We start from the raw sequence: 24,680 nt of genomic DNA on the forward strand, positions 1-24,680 counted from the left end.
CTTCTCCCCTCCCCCCCACCCACTTGCTGCCTCTGATACAGAGGCAGCAAGGAAGACAGAGGAGAACAGTAGCCGGTGTGGGGGGAATATGGAGGGGCAGAGGCACAGCCATGCTGCAGCTCTGCCTTTTAAATGTAGTAAGAACCACTGGGCTCTTATGATCCATAACAATCCGATAAGAGCCAGGCTCTTACTACATTTAAAAAGGGACAGCACAGGATCCCTAATATTGGTAGTGCCTGCTACCTCAATTTGTATGAAACAAAGAGGTGTCACCATCCAAAAACTTTGCTTTATTTGCACAAGAACCACCACACAAAGACACTTGATGGGAAAGGAGGTACCAGCAAAGGGCAAACTTTCAGAGATGTGGGTGGAGCCAGCTATTATTTTGAAAGTTGTCAGAGGAGGTGGAGCAAAGGGGATCCCAGAAAAAAAGGACTATTTGGGCAGAGTTCAGAGGAGGGCAGAAAAGAGCTCTGAACATTCTGCAGGGGAGGGTAGACATGCATCTGCTCAGTTTGCAGCATCATTAAGGACTGCAGCATCTTGGTTTGCAGCTCAGTAACATCCTTAAAGTTCTGGTTTTCTTTTCTGTTCTGCCTTTCGGTATCCCTCCACTCATGATCCCTTTTCTCAGCACTGGAAAAATGCAATGCCTCCGTTGCTTTATGTTATGTTTCTCTCAGCTCCTTTATCTTCACCGTACACTACAGCCTGTCCCAATCATAGCCTTTTTCCCATAAGCCTCGAGACAGGTGCCTATACACGTCCTAATTCCTCTGTCTCAAGCACGGATGGGACTGCACAGCCTCTTCTCCCCATACACAGAGCTGATCCAGCAGTTCCACAGTGCTCCAAGCAGAAGAGCGTTTACGCAATAAGCCTCAACGGTTACCCGGGAAGATGCAATGAGACCTCTCCATGCTGAGACAACAAGAAATGGAATTTCAAAAATGCCTGGAGATTAATGAAGAAGAAGGGTGGATGTTTACCTGGCAGCAGAACAGTGGAGTTCGAACTGCCAACCAGAGCAGTCAGGATGATCATTGTGGGTCACCTCTCAGAGGTCAATTAAAGTAGAAAAAAAAAATCAAACTGTGTACACACTGGCACTTAGCTGACAAAAAATGAGCAAAAAGCCTTGTGTCTCTTGTTAGGGTGGTTTGATTGCATCTCCAAAACAGGGCCTTTTTGCCACACCAAGTCACATCGCAGTGTGTACTCATTCACTGTTAACCAAAACTGCACTGTAGGCAAGGCCCATCTCCACATAGATGTTTATCAACTCCCTCACAGGGACTCTTAATTGGATTGTTATAGATAGAACATGTAATGCCAAGAGGAGTAAGAGCAAGCGTGGCCTGGACTGAAACTCGCGACACACCCCTCTTCACAATGTCATTGCCTCAGGCAATCCAACAGTACGTTTCTATTCACTGCAGGTGAGATGCCCTGACCATTCTTGGCTCTAGAAAATAGAAGTTGTTCTTGCTTTCATGTTGATCTTGTTCTTGGCAACTATTTGAAAGTATAATAGTGGCAGCTACCCACCAAAGTTAGAGATTGTAAGCAGTTCTGAGTTCCCGTCCCCGATGTTACTTCTATTGCTTCTTTCTGCTTTCCAATAATAGCCTAACTGAGAATTGAACAAACACAAAGGGATTGCATCCAATGAATGTAATAAACAACAGACTCCCAGCTCTCAAGCATCTACCAGACCAGCTCCTAAGGGGAGGGGAACATAGCTCAGTGGTTTGAGCATTGGCCTGCTAAACCCAGGGTTGTGAGCTCAATCCTTGAGAGGGCCACCTAGGGATGTGGGGCAAATCTGTCAGGGATGGTACTTGGTCCTGCCATGAGAGCAGGGGACTGGACTCAATGACCTCTCGTGGTTCCTTCCAGCTCCATGAGAGAGATATATGTACACAAACTTCCGATAATCTGGCACCTTTAGGGGGTGCCGGACTATCGGGGGGGGGGGCTATGAAGGGTGAGGGGATGCACCCCTCGGTGCTGTGGGACCAACCCAGCAGCACCCCAGGTGCTCTGCCCCAGGCATCCCCAAGTCAGCTGCTGCTGAAACTGACCAGCAGCTGAATTGGGGAAGCCGGGGGCAGAGCAGCTCCAATTGTCTGGCTGCCCGGAGCACTTCCGGGTTCTGGATGGTGCCAGACCAGTTTTACTGTTTATAAACCAGTTTTACTGTTTATAAACCTGTGTGCAGCAGGCCCCCTCCAGAGATGGCAAGGAGCCACTCCAGCCCCCACCAAAACCAGTAATCATTTTACATTCATAATGATGCTTACAGGTTAACCAGGTAACCCATTAATCTGAAGTCATGAGCTCTGAGGCTCTCTCTCTCTCTCCCACATGCCACACACTATAGTTTCTATAGCAGGTGGAAGGCTGAGAATCCTCTGACTTAGAGGGAAGGTCACTGTCTTTTCAATGATTTTGGAGAATTCTTTTAAAGGGAGTTATGGCTTAAAAATTGGAACCATTTCCTCACACCAACTGACCATTTGAAGAGCTTATTCTTAATAAATCACAGTTCATAAGTTATGGTTTAATTTAACGAAAGACTATTAGAAAAGATCAGGAGGGAAAAAGAAGAATGGCTCAAGACAAGACACTTCTCAACAAATCCATAAGGACCGTTAAGGGACAATTCCGGCCTTGGGATGTTAGATAGCGTGTAAGTGAATAGTCGTGTAACGGCATCAAATTTTAGTGGTTATATGACTATTCAGTAGTCTCCAGGGGCAGGGCCAGCAGCCAATGCACTCCAGTCCCACTCCCAAGAAGCCCCCTGCCACTCCGCACTGCTCACCCTCTTTCAGAGGCAGCAGCACGGGGCTACAGGTGGGAGCTGGTTTAAAAACCAGCTTCCCACACAGACTGGCTCCCCCCTCATCCCGAGTTCCCCACAGATAGAGGCTGTTCCATAATAGCAGCCACTGTCCCTGGGAGGTGCAAGGTGGACTCCTGGCCCCCAGGGACAGGGGCTGCTTCCACAGAGCGACCTCTGTCCACAGCAAGCCCGGGCCCACCACAGACCAAGGATACTTTGTGGCCAGCTCCCACTTGCCCCCTTGCTGCCTCTGATATAGAGGCAGCAAGAGGGGAGGGGAGAATGTGTGCAGTCAACAAGATTAACCAAGCAGCTCAGGCTTATTGGTTAATTGCATAGTAGTCTACATACTGACATCCCTATTCCAGCCTGGGTGAACACATTTTGGCTAGCCGAGCACACACCAGTGCTCTTAAATAATAGTTGTAAAGTATTCATCAAACCTCTGAATGATATTAATTGTGCCCATCTGTACTGCAGACCTAGCCTAAGTTGCCATCCGAGGATGAAAAGCCTACAAATGGTCTGCACAGGTCTATCCCATTTTAAAATAAGTTTCTATTATTTGTTCCCAGTATTAGGTAAGCAATACTTTGGTTAAGGAGTCTGTCCAATCCCTGTATACTCCTGGTCACAGATTCCCAATTGGAAGAACCCCAAGAACTCTGGCAGAGCCATCAGATACGCATGATTGACACACAAGGTACCATTGCACAGGGCCTGGTCTAAGAGCGGGGAAACTACAGAATTTCACCTCAGACAGGTCAAGACACAAGGCCTGACTCCTGAGGGAGTTTACTCAGAGACCCAGTGCTCGATTCATAATTAAAGAGGTGCTCCTGTTCAAAGCAACTTTTTATTTTCATGATGGATGTGGCAAGCCCAAACATGCCAGAGCTATGAACTGCCAAGCCTTGCAGTGCTGGGGCTCAGTCTGAGCACAAATTAAGCACTGAAGAAACCACAGAGCACAGAAGAGGAGCTATCACTATACCCCTGACAGCTGCCATCAGCAGTATTAGCTAAAGCTGACCCCTTGAAGTTTTAATTTACACCAGAGCTGGGTGACAGTCAGGGAGCTGCAATCAGTCCCTTCGCAAGTCTCCTTCCCTTCTTTGTCCCCCCCCTCCACTGAAGCTGTGCTCAGGGACAATAATTTGTGTTCCTTGTAAGCTGAGCAGTGGGATGACAACCCAAAAGAGATTTAAGTGCTGTCCAGCTGATTAGAAGAGCAACCACAGCCACCCACAGCCAGTAACATGTGTTTATTTAAGTAGTGCCCCTCTGCCCTTTCCTTGGTGCACACAAAAAAACCCCTGATTGCATACATGTATGGAAAAAATTAGAAGTTTTTCCTCCCGTGTCAAGAGTTTGAGCTCAATAGGGGTACATCTACACTGTATCCCGAAATAGCTACCTCGCGTCTTAACAAGCCACCCATTATTTGAAATTTTTTTTTAAATAATGGGCACACACTATTTTGGCATCCCTGTAACCCTCATTCCACAAGTATGGATCCCGATTTAGTGGTAACTCTACTGAGTATGGATACAAACAGTGTGATTGAAAGTACTCAATGTGTGAGTTAGCACTGTTGTAGAAACCTGAATTGTAACATTTCATTCCTTTTTCTTTTTTGCACATATAAACTGTGCGGTGTTGATGCGCCAAATTTCAAAATAAGCTATTTCTAAATAGAATTGAAATAAGATATGCAATTTGCATAGTGCAAATTGCATATCTTATTTCGAGTTTGGGGTGCTGTGTTGAACACCCTCTGTGTTCAACAAGAACAGTAAGAAAAACAAAGCCAATTTAGATAAATCAGCCTAGAACGCCCATCTGTTGTCAGTGACATCAGCAACAGGCTCTAGGCATGTTGGAAGACGATCGCCACTTCACTCTGTTCTTCCAAAGCACCACAGGGAAGTCAGAAGATGTGTTTCCAAAAAGATAAAGCTGGTGTTAGTGTAACAGGATAACAGGAAGGATATTTTTTTTTTAAAATAGTTTGGGGATTTTCTTTGTACGGTTGCAGAGCTGGCACAAGACTCAAGCACAGGGGCGGGCAAAAGGGCCTCGGTGGGCTAGATGCGGCCCGCCAAGTGGGTTGATCGGATCTGCAGATGCCCTGCTACTCCCCTGACACCAAGTCAATCAGGGTCTAGAGGCGGGAAGAGCACACAGTCTCTTGCTCCCTGCCCCAGCCCTTCAAGGGGAGTGTGGTGCTTTGACTCTAAGCGCCATGTGCCCCTTGCAGGATAGGGGCAGGCCAGGAAGAGACTTTGCACACTCCCCCCGCACCCAGGCCCTGATGGATCTGAGAGCAGGGAGAGTGCACCAAGTCTCCTTGGCCCTGCAAGGGTATGTGATGTTTAGAGTCAAACACCCCCTTGCAGGGCAGGAAGAGAGAGACTTCCCATGCTCCCCCCGCCCCGACTGACCAGGGAAGCACGCTAAATCTCTTCCTACCTCCAAGGGCTAGGGCACCTAGAGGGCACCGCCAGCTGGCAGTTCTCTCTGAAGAGGGAGGGGAGACGGGGCAAAAACTTGATGCGCTCCTCCTACCCCCAGGCAAATCGGGGTCTGTGGGCAGGAAAGCATGGAAGTCTGCGGGCCCCACCCCTTCCTTCCGGGGCAGCCCAGAGCCACTTCAGAAATTTCTGAAGTGGTCCCCCAACTAAAATTTTTGCCCACCCTGCTCAAGCAGGCACCTTTGTAGATCAGCTTTAAAATAAGTTCATTATATTTATAATGTTTCAACAGTTTATATGTGGGGAAAAAAAATGAAATGTTACAGTTCAGGTTTCCACAGCAATGCTAACTCTCACATTCAGTGCTTTCAGTCACACTGTCTGTATACACACTCTGTAGAGTCATCACTAATTCGGGAGCCTTAGCGTCCACTTTTTTTTTTTTTTAAAGAAACCAAAGAATACAGAGACAGACAGATGGACATGACAGGAGGCTGGGAGGGTGCTAACAACTAATTACAGACAAACCAGTTGTGGAAACTGGATTTTAATTAACATTTGCATTTGATTTCCAATGTTGACTTCCCATTTAGTTCTGCTTTTCACCTAGCCCTAGCCAAAGGGGGGGGGGGCTACAGAACAGAAGAACATTGTCTATTAAGGAGCGATTTAGTTTTGTTTTGCATGGCACTACATCTCGTGATCTACTACTGTGCTATATAAGTAGTAAACAAAATAGGATTTAATTGAGTTATGGTCTTCTAGCAATCTGTAGTTACAGGATCGTGTTAATTTGGCATTTAAAAAAAAATACCTTCAAGTTCAGCCACAGAGGACACTCATTTTCCTCTATTCCAGGCTGGCTGGAGAACTAAACTGGTCCAAGACCTAAGTTTATTTTTCCAAGTATTAGCTGCTATCTAAGACCATCAATGACACATCCACTGGGCACAATAAGGAATTAAGCAACTCACTCTTTATAAATACTGTTTTAAAGAGGCATCTAACCAGAATCAATATTCAAGGCAATCATTTCCCCAAAAGGTCCCCATTTTCCCCTCAGAGGAGAATACTATATGCATTGTAAAAGCCAATTTGGAAGAATGAGGAGTGGTGTGGAGGAGGTTCTCCTCCTTTTAATCTTGATTCTGGTTACATGCCTTTAAGTTTAAACTGCAATAATAATGCATATTTTCCCTCACATCCCCATCTACTGATTTATTTACATAGCTGCACAGTACTACGCAACACTAGATCAAATCAAACTCTTAAAAACAAAGAACTATGAGCCCCAAGCCAATAAACTGAAAAAAAATCTGACAGCTATATCAAGCTGTTTATACACTCTAATTTAAAGTTACTATGTTAACTGCCATCATGAGTTGGCTCAGTGACTGCAGGAAACTCTTGTGCTCTGGAACTTGTCTATTACAGATTTTTAGTCCAAAACTCAATTTAAAGATCATTTTGTGGAGTCCAAACAAGCAAATAGTAGCCCAGGGGGTTGGTTTTCTGTGTTAAGTACAGCTGTAATGTAGTTCCATGAGCCAAGATTTGGACCTAACCAAAATATTGAAGCAGTTACTTAAAAATAGTTATTAGTTAACTTTGTATTGAATGAGAGTTCCCCAGGAGAAGTATCATTACGTTTTACTCCATGAATAGATAACATGTCTTGAACAGCTAACTACATAACTGCCCACTACTCTTATCATCTGCTCTTTCAAAGCCCAGAGGTTGCTTTCTCAACGTCAGGCCCACACAAGTAAAAAATAAGGACCCTACAGAGTCACAGTCTGGCCTTGTTTAGTTCCCAGGGCCAGCATTTTGGGTGGGCAGCTGCCCAAGATGCTAGGTCAAGAAGCAAGGAGTAGGGTGGGCCTGGGGTTCAAAACATCAGAGGGAATGTGAGGCAACGGCAGAAAGGCACAGGGAAGCAAAAAGGCACTACAGCCTGGGGACAACGGAGGGATGGGGGAGGCAACAGGAGCTAGGACTGCCAAAATACAAAAGTTTCCTAGGGCACCACTTTACCCTGAGGGCAGCCCTATTTGCTCACCACATCCTACTGTAGGGATCAAACTCACAATTGTTCTCCTAGTTCTCTTTGCCAAAAAAAACCTCACGCACCTATTGCATGTTGCTTCTGGGAAACTCTGTGCCACTGTCAGGTCAGACCCACTCCAGTCTGCACAGCTCCCATGCCTCTGGATTTCCACCGAGCCCTCTCCAAGCATTACAACCCACATCCAGAGCCTCCCTGCACCGGGCTCTCCCAGCCTCACCCAGGGCTGTGGATGCCCCAGCTTGTGGATCCTCCCTGTGCCAGGCTCAAATGCTCGTCTCCGATGGGCTGGGCACAGGAGATACAACAGCCAGGGTTGACCCATTCCCAGAAACTTCCCCCAGGCTCCATACATGCCCCCACACTCCATTGCTCCTCTACTGCAGGGAAAGGGGTGACTGTAGAGGGAGCTTCTCCCCCATGGCCACCTTCACTGTACCCAGATCTACGCCACCTCCCTCCTTCCAGGTACCCCCTGACAAGCCCAGCCCTTGTATTTGAGCCTTCCCTGTATTCAGATCTCCCTCCTTGCTGAGCCCCCGCCCCCACTCAAACCACCATGGGGTAAGTCCCAACAAGTTTTTATGTGAGCTGCCCCTGCACATCTGAGAGCATTAGGGAAACTCCCAAATCAGTGCCATTTTTTTAGGTGGCACACTGAGATATTGTCGCAGACTGAGGTGTCATTAGAGGAGGGTTTAGAACAAATTGATAAACTAGCCATGAAAATAAGTCACCAGGACCAGATGGGCATTCACCGAAGAGTTCTCAAAAAACTCAAATGTGGAACTGCGGAACTATTAACTCTTGTTTTTAACCAGTCCTTTAAATCAGCTTCTGTACCACATGACTGGAAGTTAGCAAATGTGACACCAATTTTCAAAAAGGGCTCTAGAAGAGATCCTGACAATTACAGACAAATAAGTCTAAATTCAGTAAGGGGCAAACTGGTTGAAACTACAGCAAAAAGTAGAATTGCCAGACACATGGATGAACATAATTTGTTGGGGGAAAAGTCAACATGGTTTCTATACGGGGAAATCATGCCTTACTAATCTACTATGGTTCTTTGAGAGGGTCAACAAACATATGGACGGGGGGGGGGGGGTCCAATAGATACAGTGTACTTAGGTTTCAAGAAAGCTTCTGACAAGGTCCCTCAACAAAGGCTCTTAAGCAAAGGAAGCTGTCATGGGAGGAGAGAGAAGGTACTCCCATGGACTGATAACTGGTTAAAAAAAAAAAAAAAACAGGAAACGAAGGGTAGGAATAGACAGTTTTCACAATGGAGAGAGGTAAACAGCAGTGTCCCGCAGGGATCTGTATGGGGACCAAGCCTATTCAGTATATTCATAAACCATCTGGAGAAATGGGGTAAACAGCAAGGTGGCAAAATCTGCAGAAGATACTCAACTGCTCAAAACAGTTAATTCAAAGCAGACTGTGAAGAGCTTCTAAAAGTCTCTTACAAAACGAGGTGACTGGCAACAAAATGGCAGATGAATTTTAATGTAATGAATTTTGGAAAATAATCACAGCTATACGTATAAAATGATAGGGACTAAATTAGCTATTATCTGTCAAGAGAGATCTTGAAGTCATTGTGGATAGTTCTCTGAAAACATCCACTCAATGTGCAGAAGCAGTCAAAAAAAAAAAAAAAAAAAAAAAAAAAAAACACAGAATGCTAAGAATAATTTAAAAAGGGATAGAGAATATCTTATTGCCTCTCTATAAATCCATGATATACCCACATCTTTAAAATGCTTGCATATGTGGTCACCATCTCACAACAAGTTATCTTAGCATTGGAAAAGATTCAGAAAAGGAACATGAAAAAAATCATTAGGGATGTAGACTTCTGCCATATGGGCAGAAATTAATAGATCTCGGACTTTTCAGCTTAGAAAAGGGAAGACTAAAGGAGGCTAGAACAATCTGTAAAATCATGACTGGTGTGGAGAAAGTAAATGTGTTATTTACTTGCTCCCATAACACAAGAATGAGGGGCCACCAAATGAAATTAACAAGTAACAGGTTTAAAACAAAAGGAAGTATTTCTTCGTGCAACACACAGTCAACCTGTGGGACTCCTTGCCAGAGGATGTTGTCAAAACCAGGACTTTAAAAGAGTTCAAAAGAAGAGCTAGATAAATCCAGGGAGTATTAGTCCATCAATGGTTACTACCAGGATGCGTAGAAATGGTGTCTGTAACCGGTTTCTCAGAAGCTGGGAATTGGTGACAAGGGAGGGATCACTTGATCATTACCTGTTCTGTTAATTCCCTCTGCGGCATCTGGTATTGGCCAAAAGTCAGAGAACAAGATACTGAGCTAGATGGACCTTTGATCTAACCCAGTATGGCCATTTTTGTGTGTGTGTGTGTGTGTGTGTGTACACACCCCTATATATACACACACACACACACACACACACACACACACACACGTGAGTGTGTATTTATATGAGAGAGAATGAATTGAACACAAGTTTTTGCATGGTGTCTGTATGTTTTTATATAGAATATATAAATAAAGGCTTGGTGAGTTGGTGTGAATGATTTCAATAAAATGAAAATTAACTTTTTCATTACAAGAAGAAGAAGGAAATCCTATTCAAAGTGAAAGGCCAAAAACCTGGATTTAACAGCTTTTGTTTTGGCTTGCAGTCACACATGTTCTTCTCTATACTTCCTGCCTCCATTCTCATGACCAGTAAGGTTTTAAAATTTACTAGAATCCTGTTCTCTAAAAGCAAGAATCTGGCAGACAACCATATCCTGCCAGCTCATATGAGTTAAGACAAAGACCTCAGGGAGAAAACGGCAATTACATCCATTGCATTTGTTGCCCAATCAGGACTGTAGTTGCATAGCCGCTCTCATTTTAAGGGGACAATCAGTTACATTTTAATTGTTAAAAAAAATATTCCATCACCACCTGGTAAGAATCTGGGCAGGTCAGCCTGGACACTTCTTCCTTACTAACATTTAATCTATTTCAACAGCTTATTTATGCTAAAACAGTGTTTTTATAAAAAAGCAAATATATGAATTTAAAAGCTACAATATCAATGTGAGCATAACAGTTGGTTGAATGATTTTGAAAGACACACTTTAATTCTAGCTGATGGAAACACCTATTACAGGTTACGGAGTTGCACTGACCAGCAGAAGAACTGTGTTCCTCTTTCCTGGTGACAGTCAATCTTGAAATGGAATGTTTACAGAATAGTACTTTGTTTCTCTTACATGAAAAGTGCTACCTGATGACATTTGTTTTGCTGCCGTAAGTAAATTCCTCATACTCCAAGCAATTAAAAATTAACATTTAAAATGAAACAAATTAAAGCGGGAGAGGCAAAGGACTTATTCAAGTTCATAAGAAGCTATGAAAGTTAGAAGACGACATCTCTGGTTTTGCTTCTATGATTTATTACACCAGCTGTTACAGTGAAAAGTATCATGCATACAGAGCTCACTATGGTTTGGAGGAAGAGAGGCAGGAGATTTCAAATCTAGTTACAAAAAATAAAATCCAATCACGTGTATACCCTCTATACATTTTCTTAAAGCCTTAGGTCTATGCTCCCCCAAGGGTTATATATTACAGTAGAACCTCCGAGTTAAAAACATCTCAGGAATGGAGGTTGTTTGTAACCCTGAACAAAATGACGTTGGTCTTTCAAAATTTACAACTCAACGCTGACTTAACACTAGGGATGTTAAATTGCATTTAATCAGCTAATTAAGTAATTTCCATCAACTACTCGATTATACATTAAGGGGGGAAACTGCAGAGCCGCAGCGGGGTGAGCTCCCAGCACCAAGAGCTAACCCCACTACAGCTCTGCCTTTTCAATGGCAGATGGGGAGGGAAAAGCAACTAGCATATGCTAATAGGGTAGTTGACTAGTTGCTTACATCCCTACTTAATACAGCTTTGAAACTTTGCAGAAGAAAAAAAATCTGCTTTCCCCCCCCTTTTTTTTTCTCCAGTAAACACAGTACTATACTGAATTTGCTTTTTTACTGTCTCCCCTGCTGCCCAATTGCCTACTTCTGATTCCAAATGAGGTATGAACTGACCAGTCAAACCACATAACGGTGAGGTTTTACTATACTTGGGTTAACTAAATTCCCCATCTTCTTCTAATCTCAGACAGTCAGCACAGCTAAACCTAGTTTCAGTTATCAGCCAAGCAGCTCAGGAGAGGGACTCACCTACAAATCAAGGTTGCTTTTAAATTAAGTAATTCTCCACCTTTTCTTCTCACACTAGGACTCTCAGGAATAGTTGTTGCATGTACACGTTAGCTTCAGAGGTGTCACTGTACCCATACAGTATTCCCTGCCAGTATTGCTGAGACCTGTGGCTTGTTGCGCCTATCCTGCAATCCCTGACCCAGCCCCATTGAGAAGACACATGACATTTGTAATGTAGATAGTCTTTTGTGAAGGAGGAGCTGCAGCCAGGCTACAAGGGATGGGGGTTATGCTCTCTGAAGCCCTCAGACTTGCAGTTGCTAATCACCTACTGAGACTGTGATGCTGCTTTTTCCAGTATTGGAAAAGCCACCCCTATTGCTTCCCCTCTCAAAGCCATGCCCAATTTCCACTCAGTATCTGACTGGCTACAGCAACTCTAAAAGAAAATTGCAGAGCACAGACCGAAGTAGCTACAGCTACAAAGAGCCATGCTCACAATATCAAGAAGCCTGATGTCTCCCTAGAATTGTTGTGGGCTGATATACAGGATGCCAAAGGTTCTCTCCCCCTTTCCCCCCAAAGATAGCAGTAATGAGGCACAATGACAGACACGATCACTTTCATTCTATCATTAGGCAGTGCCCTCCCATGGCCAGTACATGAAATGATGCTTGAAACAATTTTGTACCACAAGACAAAGGGAAAAGATGGAGAAGTAAAGCTCACTTTAACAAGTATCTTAGTAATATGACTGAAATTGCTAGAGACACACAGAGCATAATACTTTGGCGGCTTTCAAGAGACTGTACAAAATAGACAAGACTATTATTTCCACCGTAGCAAAAGACATTAGCTACCCAAACCACAAAACCCACAATTTAAAATGACAAACTAGATTGACTGTTTATTTAAAAGAGTTTAAAACTAGTATTTATTTGCTAGTGCTGCTGATACCAAATACACACCGATTACTCATTAAAGGCAGGTTTAAATGCAAGCTTTTGGGTTTTTTTTTTTTTTAACAAAACAAAAAAACACAATTCAAAATTACTATACTACAGAGACAACTGCAACCCAGTAATTTTGTTATTATGTCACAGCAAGAAAATAAACACAAATGTAATCACTTGCATCCTTGATACTCATAATAGTGCCAGTTGCTTATTAAATGCAAACATCTAATGCAGCTGCTACTCTTCACAAACTCTTGATGCAAGAATCAGTTCTCTATTTTACTAATCAAAACTCTGTGCAGTACATAAGATGGGAAAGAAGACTATATATGCAATTATACTAATAGAACTGGCCTTGCTGTTTTATACATATGTTCAACAGTTACAAGTAACTATAGACTACTAGCGTGGTCTGTGACATCTCAGAGAGGTTACCCACCTCTGTACACCCATCATTTTCCAAAATATTTAGCCTCAGACAGTGCTTGAAATGGTGTGTCTGTGTGAGATTTTTATTTTGACAAGAGCCTCCACAGCCAGTTTTGAGGTGGGAATGAATTAACTGTTCCCACTGCAATTATATTGTTTTTTTAATAGCAAAAACACAGTCAAGTTGCTGTTCTCTTAACCTGGTTAACAGAAAAAACAACTCCAGAAACAACAGCAGAAATTTCTAAGATCTGTCTACACTACATGGGTTACTTAATATAAGTGGAAGTGTAACCCACACACCTAATATCTTTAAGAGACCCCTGAGTGGGAGATAGCAGTGAGCTGTGTCTGGGTCACTGTTGCTAGGCAGATTTAGTTCTCCATACCCAGAAAATTCTGGAATTCAGTGTAGTAGTTAGGGTCTGCTCCAGTAGGTTGGGTCTTTGCTGCTGGATTCAGACTCCATGAGCAAGTAAAGAGGGCAGCTGCTTTTCTAAGGGCCATGTGCTCCCTGTGAGCTGGGAGACCCTGAGCCAGGAGCAGAAAACAGGCTGTTTGTTCATCACTACCTGCTGCAAAGTGCTTCAGAATGAGGATGTTAACCCCCTACCTGGGAACATGGGCATGTTAGCATGCAGAAACTAGGAGAGGAAAACTAACTTGTGTTAACAGTTTCTCACCCATTACCAAGACAGTTTCCCCAATTATCACCTGTAATACCATTAACTCACAAACATCCCACTCTCCCTACCTTTAATATCAGCAATTCACAGACACTTACCTTCCTTCCTCCCCCTTCCCACCCCCCCCACCCCGCATCCCCCTTCTGTTCTGCAATGTGATTTGTCCTTTTCATATTTGTTCATTTTTTTTAATTGTATCCTTTGGTATATATGGTTGTGACTACTTTCTTCCACTATTTGATCTGAGGAAGTGGGTCTGGCCCACGAAAGCTCATCATCTAATAAACCATCTTGTTAGTCTTTAAAGTGCTACATCGTCCTGCATTTTGTGTTAACAGTATGTTTTGAATGCTGTTTTGATTTTAGCCAAACTGTTCTAGTTCACTTGCCCAGTTAGTGTGATTCTTTAGCTCTTCTTCAAATGTAGTAATGGGGAAAGAGGCATATCTAGTGTGATGTTCTCATTTTTGTATTTTCTTGTAACAGGGTTTTCTTTAAGTCTGTATCTTTGTACAGACTTATCAGCTGGCTATCTAGGAGTGATCCACAGCATAGGAAGAGTCTGCCTGGACTTCACTTGCTTGTAGGGATCCCTCAGTTGAAGAGATGGTCCAGACTTAGCATATGGTGCAGATTTGATTATCAGAGTCAGTCTGAGACTTTGGTGAACTAAATCTAAGCTTTTGGCTCTGTCAGTTTCTTCTTACTGTGTTGTGTGTACACTGAACTATTCAAGTCTTACTTTTGTTTTCTCTTTATTTATGTTTAACTGTGAAGACAATCTGGGTTATAAAATGGTTGTTACATTGTAAATGTTAGATTATTATTTGTTTCTTCACCATAAGATTTTATAAAGTTATTTAAATTCATTTATTTGGTACTTGAATTTAAGAAGGCTGATGTGCAACCCTTGCTGAAATTCCTTAAGACTTAACTCTGAGTCTCCAGTTACTTTCTATGGCTATGACTACACTGCCAGGTTATTTTGAAATAACTCCTGAAGTAGCTATTTTGAAATCAACTATTCCTCTTTACAAGCAGGAGTTGTTTCAAAATAATGGGCTTGTTATTTTGAAGTAACAGGCTCGACAGTGTGGACACTCATGATTTTGATCTGAGGAAGTGGGTCTGGCCCACGAAAGCTCATCATCTAATAAACCATCTTGTTAGTCTTTAAAGTGCTACATTGTCCTGCATTTTGCTTCAGCTACCCCAGACTAACACGGCTACATTTCTATCACTCAACACTCATCTTGTTATTTCAAAATAAGTAGAGTTATTTCAAAGTAACTCCCCAGTGTAGACATGCTCTTTTAGGAGTTGAGGGGTTTTCTTTATTTTAGATACTGGAAAAGGGCAGTGAAGTCTAGCCCACCTACAAGTTAGAGAAGCTGCCACAGTTTCCTCTCTCCTCCCCCCCCCCCTTATCAAACCCAGATCCTTTCCCAATTAAGCAGCAGATAATCAGTCAGATTCACTACTAGAGCCTGTTCACTTTTAAAGGGACCAGTCAGCCTGCAATGGTGGGATTTTTACACTTACTGTGAGATGTGAATACCATTCTTTTTGTGTTAGGTGCCTGTCAAATCTCCTAGGCTACTTTGGACAATATAGCGGTGGCTTCCATTTTAGTTTTTATGCTGAAAGTAGAATACATCATAAAAGACAGACTGCTGAATACAGCACACAATTCAACTATAATAATCTGTTTTCCAGCAACAATGCTAGCTTTTGCATTTCTTGACTACTAATGGTGATATCTTAATAGTCATTTAGCACTTTGTACATTGGTTATACACACCAATTATGTTTTTTTTTTTTAAAAAAGTTCTCTCTCAGCAGAATGGCATTTCAGTGTTTTATTATTCAAAACAGTTGCCAAATATTAAGGCCAAAGACACTGTTTAAACAAAAGGAAAGCGATGTATAGCGTTTAATAAACTTACTACAGTAAAACTCCAGTTTTCCAGCATCCAGTGGTCCGGCACGCCTGCTAGTCCAGCACCACATGGAACCCGGAAGTGCTCCAGGCAGCCAGACAATTGGAGCTGTTCTGCCCCAGGCTTCAGTTTCAGCAGCAACTGACTTGGGGAAGTCTGGGGCAGAGCAGCTGGGGTGCTGCCGGGTTGGTCCCGCAGCGCTGAGGGGCGGCACTATGGGACCACCCCAGCACCCCAGCTGCTCTGCCCCGGGCTTCCCCGAGTCAGCCGCTGGTCAGTTTCATAAGCCTGGTCCCGCAGCGCCGCCCCTCATCCCTCCCACCCCAGACCCCTCATAGCCTCCCCTTCCAATAGTCCAGCATATGTCCAGCATATCTGATAATCCGGCACCCCCTGGGTCCTAAAGGTGCCGGATTATCGGAAGTTTACTGTATATTGGTGTAGCAAACAAGAATCCCTGTTTTCAGGATTGCAAGCTAGGGTTTTGACTGATTTGTGAGAATTTTTACTGGCCTCGTTTCATTACTTATGCATTTCAACTGTTCCCCACAAAAGGATTTAATAGCAACGTACCTGATATATTCAATTTAAATCTTTACATTTTAGCTTCAAAGAGAGAATGGTTTATTTCAATTTAGTAATCTGAATACAGAATTTAACCTTTCACCAGATGTGATATGTAATGAGACCCACTGTGTTAGGAATCTAGTTTATAGTAAAATAATATCACTAAGAAAAATCAAAAAAGGGTTGAGAAGTTCTTATACTTGAACAAGCATTAAAATTAATTGTTGCTTCTTTATGTTTTCGATTGCTTATAACTAGCATATTGTTTGTTATGACTAACTTCAAGAAGTTTGTTTTATCAGACTATTCAGAATAGGTGGGAGGATAAATCACAGATCAAGTGTTTGGTGGTTGTTTTTGGCTTTTTTTAACCTTTTCAAACAATTACTTATGTGACAAATTTTGAGGCAGAAAATCTCTTTCAATAGGTTAAGTGTTTTCTCACCTCCATGTGAATTAAGAAAGGGATTTTCACAAGTACTTGGTTTAGAAAACCCCACACAAAATCCACACTATAGAGTTTGATCTTTTTTAAAAACGGAGAGCCCCAAGAGTTCAGATCTTGAGCAGACCTTCAGAATGTTTGGATCCGACTGATTCAGGTTTGTCTCTTAAAAGCACACACACAAAATTACACACACTTCACAACCAGTTCTGACTTTTCCTTTCCCATAACAAAAAGACAATCTCCCAACTGTTTGGTTACAACTCACATGTGCACCTGTGACCCTTTCAAAAACAAGGATGGGATTTAGGACCATGGTGTTGGAGAAATTTACCTTGGTCTAAGAATAAGCAAATATATTTGAGGAAGTGAAACTAGGATTTAAAGCAAAACTGCTGTTCCAGTATCAGCCACAGGAACAGAAAAACAAGAAGTCCTCGGGATCCAAGGGAACTAGTGATAGTCATAGCCTGGGTTAAACACATTTAAGAAATGTATGTTACATTTAAGAAATGTATGTTACATTATCCCATTGAAACCTGAGCTCACATTTTTGTTAGCAGTGCAAATGATGTTCTACAGAACAGGCAAGTGACCTTAAAGGGAGATTACTCCAGAACAACAGAACTCCATCAGGTACAGCCAAACACCACATACAAAAAAAGCCAACCCTCATGTCCCAAATGCATCATCTGTGATGCAATCTACCACCAGAGAGAATCCTGTAAGAGCTACAGTCCTTGTTACCACAGCATCAAATCCATCACAGAAGACACCTAAAACTTCAGCAGGATTTGTCACATTTACTCTAACTGGACTTCACAGATGCTCTAAGATACAAATATATCCAACTAGTATCACTTCCCATAATATTTTCAAGTTGTCTGGTTTCATTTCTAAAGGCAGTATTATTGTTTATTCAATAATGCTGCAAGGCCATAGAGATTCCTTTAGTACTCGAAATACAAGCACATATCCTATTACTTGACCTAGTCTACTACTGCATGAGAATTAATGAGGAAGGAGATCTCTGTGTATGGTGATGGCTATCATCTGAGCTATCATGCTGCACCTTTGTTGTATTTTAAGGCAGCAATTTCCACACACAAGTTCCTGTGTGACAGCTCATAATGCATCACAAAGCAACTAACTATGACAGTCACTTACACTGTACAAACTAAACCAAAGAGGGACTCAGAACTGTGCAAGTTATTTGCCTTTTTTTTTCCAGATTAGAAATAACCCTTGGCTAGTAGAGAAGGTATGCAATAAAGGTAGAGACAATGTTAAAGCTATGAACTATGCAAATGCATAAAGGAGAAAAAAAATCAGAAGACATGGCTTTCATGTGTTTAATGGCACTTATTCTCCAAATATTTCTCCTTTTTAAAAATGGTTCTTAATTATGGGAATAAGGAACTGTAAAATGTGATCTTTGCAAAGATACACTTGGGAGAAAGAAGTTGAAAGAAGTATTAAAAAAATGTTCTTTGGGCTCTGTGCATGTAACTAAACTTAAAGTAAAGCGTTTTGCACATATGCAACAAAGGGCAACATTCTGGCCTAGAGAGGAGAAAAACTATCAAGTTGTTAATATACTAACACTATACGGAGAGTAGGGTTGCCAGATGGTTTCAACAAAAATACCAGACACACTTGACGTTACATCACAATCTACGTCACATCTTATTTAGAAAATACCGGACATTTATATTTTATCAATTTGTTTCCCGAACAGAAAGCTCAAATACTGGACTGTCCAGCTCAAAACCGGACACCTGGCAACTCTAATGGAGAGACTGCCTGCCTGAGTAGTAGTATCTATAAGTTAGCCTTCTAGCATCATTTGAGTATATATTTTAGCTTTGAAGGCGCACAGGCAAGAAAACTGAGGACCATAATAGAAGCCCACATAGACTTTGTCTGTCTTTATAGAGGTTACATGTGTATCTATGTACCATAGAGAAACTGGTCACTGAGGTGTGTAAAAGCGTACACGCAAGAGGCATTTCTTAGGCACGTAGAAAGTCGTGTAAGGTATATAGCTGTGAATTTAGGAGCATGGGCATGCAGTATCTGTACTGTTCATGTTGCCAAGAGCAGACGTTATCAGTCTCCTTTTTTTCACCTAAGTGGTTGTCTGTAGTTTTTTATTTTCTCTGCCTCAGCTCTCCCAAACCAGCAAAAATCTCTGGTTCTCATTCCACACCAGATGCTCCCATTTGAATGGAAACTGCACAAATGAACACTCTACAGTTAAAGCATGCAGTGCAGAGAGGAAGGCATAAAGTATACACAAGATGGGAAATTTCAAGTATTTTTCTCGCATTACCAAGGACTAGCATTTTTTAGCTATAAAGCTCTGACCAGAGCATCATGTTCATAGCAGTACCCAAATACTTTACTAAAGATAAAGAATCTGATCTCTTGAAGAATTTGTAAATACCAACTAAACATTTAAAATTATTTACAGCGAACAGCAAGTTCTGCTTATTCAATTAGTTTCATAACATGAAATGCATGTTTATTTCTACATGGAAATATGCATTTGTTATATTCGGATTTTTCTTTCTGGTCTATCAAATTCTTTGAAGACAAACACTTCTGCGTGAGAGATGCCTATAGAAAATTGTGAGTACTATCCAAAGGCTGTAATTTAAGCCCAACTCCTGCAAACATTCAAGCACATGCTTCACTTTAGTCATGCAAATAGTCCTACTAATATCCTAGGACTTTATGAATAGAAGTTAAATTTGCATTCAATTCTTTGCAAATTTCATTGCTATTTATATGGGCAATCATGAAATTCATCAAACTTATTTTTTAAATGAATGATTTCCATTGGTAAGCATGTAGAATCTAGACTGGCTATTAACATCTAAATGCACACAGACGTTAGGAGTAATAAAAAAAGTCTGAACAGAATTTAAAAGTTACATTGTTATACAAAAATGTGTGTGCGCTAATAAGTCTGCAGAAGAGCAAGATGGTTTGTGAAATACAAGTTCTTTTACCACCAGATTACTGGTTCAAAACCAGCCTATATCTAAAAATATATATATATATATATATATATATATATATATATATATATCCGTAGCAATGGAAAACTGTTACCCATATAGACAACTAAACAAGCAGCATGCTGGTAGTCTCAGGCATGCCTTCCACAAACACTGCTGGATTTGTGCTAGCAGTGTTAGAAAAGCTTTAGAAAGAGGCCAGAGGCATAGAAAGATAAAAATTATTCATATAAAATATTACATAAAAAATAATATTAGATTGGCATCTAGGCACCAGGAACACCGCACTTGTTTTTTTCAGATTAGGAACTCGTCTGGACAGGGACCATTTCTTCCTAACAATCAATAGGTTTCTAATCCTGACTGGGAATTTCTTTCCTCTCATTACCTCCAGTTCAGGGTTGAGTAACTCTAGTGGAGCAGAATGTGAAGCCTGCGCTATCTATAGGCCATAAATATTCTGTGCATAAAGTGAAGAAAAACACAGCATCTTTTATAAGCACTAGTTTCAGAGGAAAGAAAGCTCACTCACTCTCCTGAAAGCAGCAAGCAACATCCTCAGCCTTGGGTCTCTTGACAGGTAAGTGTTCACTATTATCTTCTGAGACATGAATGTCCCAAACCTCCACTGATGCAGGATACAGTGCCAATACAGTCACCCAGTTGTCCTACTTGTTTCTTCAACTTACAGTATTAGAGCCCTCCAACATTACAGTAACAGGCCTATATCAATGCAGGATTCTGAGCCTTTTACAGGCCACGCTACAATAGAACCCTAGTTATAGGATTCACACGGGTGACATTAGAAGTGCTTAGATGATCCCAGTCAGTAAAACAAGGAGACATGTTGAGAGTTTATTAGAATGAGCTTCGGTTGTACTTTGCTCCTGGGGATTCACATGTAGGCAAGATTGCTTGTGATAAGTATATGAAGAAGACTTACGAAGCCAGATGAGAGAGCAAAGGAATGGCAGTCAAATTTTGCCTTTATCTTAATAATTAGAACAGCTAAACCCCTTCTAATGCATTCTCTTTTCTATGTTTGCACAAAGTTTGTTTGCATCTGATCACTTTCACAGATTTATAAACAAAAGAATCCTCAACTCACCAACTCCCACCCACAAAGGATCCTAACTAACGTGAAATCAATAATTCAGTCACCTACATTTGATTCAATTTGAGCACAACCCTCAGTTTCAATAAGGATTTGAGTAGTCAATAGTATTTACACTCAGTCTCCTACTATGATGCCCATCATATTCACTATCTGTTTCCTTGTTATCAAGATGCTCGCCTGTGGCAATGTTGAAGTTGATATCAATAAGATACATGAAATAGGAAGAGTTTACTAACATATGTTTGGGTATTTGTTATACTGAGCACCATTTCTCTACTGACAAAAAAAAAAGAGGTAATTATTCTTCACCACAAACAGCACATCAACAATGCTATCAAGACAGAGTAGATTATTCTGTCAGTGTCTACAAAAGCTCAATTTGTTAGCACCACCCACTTTTCTACACAAGGCTCTAGTTAATACTGTAACTGGGACACACTGGATAATTTGGCTGACCTGCAGGACTGATTAGACCATGGGTTTCCAAACTGGGGGGCATGAAGAAATGCCAGAGGGGGCATGAGGCAACCCAAACCCCCTCTCTCCTCCCTCCCACACCCCATCAATCCCACCCCAAGTTTTACTGCTATTTGTTTTTTGAGCCCAGTCAGGTTTTTTTGCTCAAGTTTTGCTGCTATTTTTTTGGGAGAAGGGCATGAGGGTTTCTCAAAAATCAAAAAGGGGGCATGCTGCCAAAAAGTTTGGGAACCACTGGATTAGACATCAAGCTCCATCCACATTACACCATTAAATACAAGGTTGATGTTGACACTAGCTACCAGATACAAAAACACTTTACATGCAACCCAAACATCTAGTCCCATATAGATATAGATATATTGGCATGTACGACAAATAGTATTTAGTCATGAGCAATTTGTATTCCTACACAGTGTTTTCAGAGATCTTAAATAAGACTTGAGAGCAGCAGCTGTCTTTCCACCTACAATAAATACCTCAGTCTGAAGTCTGGTTCTTTGTTCCCAAATGCCTGCATCTTGCCACTTTCTGGGACACACTGCCTCCTTTCTACTAACCAGGTGAAAGATCAAAAGATCAGATAAGAAAACAGGAACAAAGCAGACCTACATAACACTAGAATGGTATAACGGGTGCTTGTACAACATAACTGAAATGTATAAGATAACGTAAGTAATGCCACATCTCTTTACGGGCAAATTAAATATATGGGTCCTTCCTCAAACAATGGTTGCCAACCCTCCAGGATGGGCCTGGAGATTCAAAAACACACCTAAAAATTAATTTTTAAAGATAGTACACTATGAAATTGCCCAGAATATATCCAACCAGAAATGACAATCCTAACCAAGAGATTTACACTATACCGAATTGTACAGTTGACAGAACTCAAGGCCATCAGCGTCAGCAACCCATTGTGTTAGGTGCTACACAAGCAGAGGCAGACACGAGGCAATGTCCCAACAGTTATGGGAAGATCCTCTGTAAATCGAACAGCAAAAATCTCTCTGAGCAGTGACCTCACTGCCAGAGGAGGATAATTTGTGCAGGTAGCTCAGAGCCATGATTATGGAAATCTCTAGTGCACACACAGGGCGTGCCTGAAGACCTGCAGTCACACTTGCAGACATACCAAGTGCTTGTACACAGCCAGAAGCTGTCGTCGGCGCGGATCTCACAGAAAACCCCGGCTCCCGGGAACCTCCTTGAAAACCAACGCGGAGGCTGACAATGGCTCAGCCAGCCCACGGCCAAGCCGCTGTCAAACCCCACGCTCCCTCCCGGGGAGGGGGAGGGAAACCCCAGCGAGGCTCCCGCTGCCGGCCCCCCAGCCCGCTCACGCGGCTAGGAAATACCTGCGTGCTGAGTAATGCAGCGCGGCTCACACACCGGCGCCCCCAGCCATGCAATAGGGGGCCCGCGGGAACCGGAGCCCTTCGCTCCTTGACCCAGCGCGTTACCCCCCATACGCACCCAGCCTTCCGCGCACACCGGGGCAAAGGGGCGCCGGCCTTACAGCACCTGCCGGCAGCGCGGTGCCAAGGGCTCCTCAGCCTACACCCAGCGCCGCCCCGGCTCACCCAGGGCTGGGAGGCTACGCTCAGGCTGCCTGCCCGACCCTCGCCATCCATGCAGCGGGGGAGCTCCCCCGAGCCAGGCGCCCCGCGGCGGGGAGCCGGGCTCCGCTGCACACGGGGCCCCGCGGCTTGGAGGCTCGGGGCTGCAGCGCGCCTGGGTGCCGGCGAGGTGCATTACGCTTTCCTGCCGCTCCGCCGGGCAGCCCCGGGCCGATGCACAGGCGTTGCTGCCGGACCGCTCCGAGCAGCGGGCGGGGACCGCAGCCGGGAAAGGGGCTGGGAAGGGGGGGGCGGGAATAAAAGTGTCACAAGCCCGAGCGACTTACTTCGTCTTCAGAAAGTCCATAGACCGGCTCCACCGCCCCGTTCGCCATGGATCCCGCTGGGCGAGCGTCCCGCTCGGCACAGGAGCACGCGAAAGCCGGGCAGCCCTCTCCGCGGCCGGGCAGGGGCAGAGCTTGCTAGCAGCGGGCACTGCCCGGCCGATGCACGCAGCCCAGCCCGCCCCAGCGTCCGGACAAATCCAGGTGAGTCCCGCGCCACCCCTCGGGCAGGGAGCTCGGTGCAGACGGGGGCCGGGGCGGGCGCTCCCGCAGCGGCTGCTCAGAGCACAGGGGCGAGAGGCAGCCCCAAGCCCAGCTCGCGCCGCCGCGACTCAGCTGCTGGCCAGCTCGGTAGCGGCCGCCGCGCAGAGCCTGCCCCGCTCAGCTCCCCGCGCCGCTGCCGCCTCCTCGCCCGGCCAACGCGCCGCTCACACAAACCGCAGCCACACTCCCGGCCCTTCCCAGCAGCAGGGAGACCCAGCCGCCGCCGCAGCCCACTGGGGCGGGGAAAGAGCCTGACAGGCCCAATCACAGACGCCATCGGTAGGGGCGGAAAAACTGCCAAGTTCGGTTGATTTGTTGGCGTTCCTCCACCCCCTTTTGGAAGCAATGGCAAATGAAAGGAGAGGAGGGAGGGCTGGGCGAGACAGACAGACTGACTGACTGTCTCTAACGTGCCCCTGATTGTGTGGGGATGCTGCAGAGAGGTGGAGGAATCTGCTTGGCTGGTTCTTAATGGGCCACTACAATGAGAGACTTCCCATCCGCTTTGTTCTTTGTGCAGCGCTTTTGGTTCCTATCCCCAGTGCTGAGATGGCTTTGTATTGTCACCCCCTGCGCCCGAGTTAGGGCTTCCCCTCGGCGTCAGCATCTCTGCGAGACTACGAGGGAGGGAGACTCTCAGTGGCCGAGATGTGCAATTACCTCCATCGCTTTAAACGGACACTGACAGGTTAACAAGCCGATGTAAATAATAATAAAGAATAAATGTCCTTACTTAGCTTCCTGAGATTAGTCAGAGCGAAAGGACTATGAAACCCCGACGGGCGGCTGGTTGTTTATGCTCCCTGATTCCTTGTGTACATTTCTCTCAAACAAGCTACTGAGTTTATTTATAAAGTGGTTAATTTCACCCTGTTCTGCGCTATAGTGTTTGGGTTGCAAACACAGCAGGGGAAGTGTTTAAAAACAAACAAGGCTGTTTCCAAATGTTTGGTATTGTTTCATTAAAAACAATTGTATTGATCCCAGGATTTGTGCTTTTAAAAATTAATAAAACCTAAATATTCAATAAAAGATGTATATGTTTTAATTATAATTTTAAAATGCTAGTTATCAATAAAGGTATTAATATATTAATTTCTTTGAAATCCCTTTAGGTGTGAATGGTTTAGGTAAATGTTTCAATTTAGATGAAATAGCGTATTTCTAATGTACCAAATGTAATTGCTTGAATAAAGGAGGACATGCATGAAATAAGAGAAATTATTTCAGAATCAGAACATGCAGTTTATGGAAAGCAAAGTGTCCTGTATCACC

General features: G+C 43.4%; 1 protein-coding gene across 4 annotated transcripts in view; it reads right to left on the reverse strand.

The window, feature by feature from the left end:
• NEDD4L (NEDD4 like E3 ubiquitin protein ligase) overlaps window positions 1-23,598 on the reverse strand; it is a 296,429-nt gene extending 272,831 nt beyond the window's left edge. For 3 of the 4 annotated variants that reach the window (XM_006116559.4, XM_006116558.4, XM_006116556.4), the window contains exon 1: window positions 23,145-23,573. In XM_006116559.4, the coding sequence (XP_006116621.1) occupies window positions 23,145-23,192 (48 nt within the window). In that variant the 5' untranslated portion in view covers window positions 23,193-23,573. The other variant, XM_075932622.1, reaches the window with a different exon arrangement.
• Between the last annotated feature and the right edge of the window lie 1,082 nt (window positions 23,599-24,680).

Source organism: Pelodiscus sinensis, chromosome 6 (assembly GCF_049634645.1).
Source record: "Pelodiscus sinensis isolate JC-2024 chromosome 6, ASM4963464v1, whole genome shotgun sequence".
Classification (NCBI taxonomy): Eukaryota; Metazoa; Chordata; order Testudines; family Trionychidae; genus Pelodiscus; species Pelodiscus sinensis.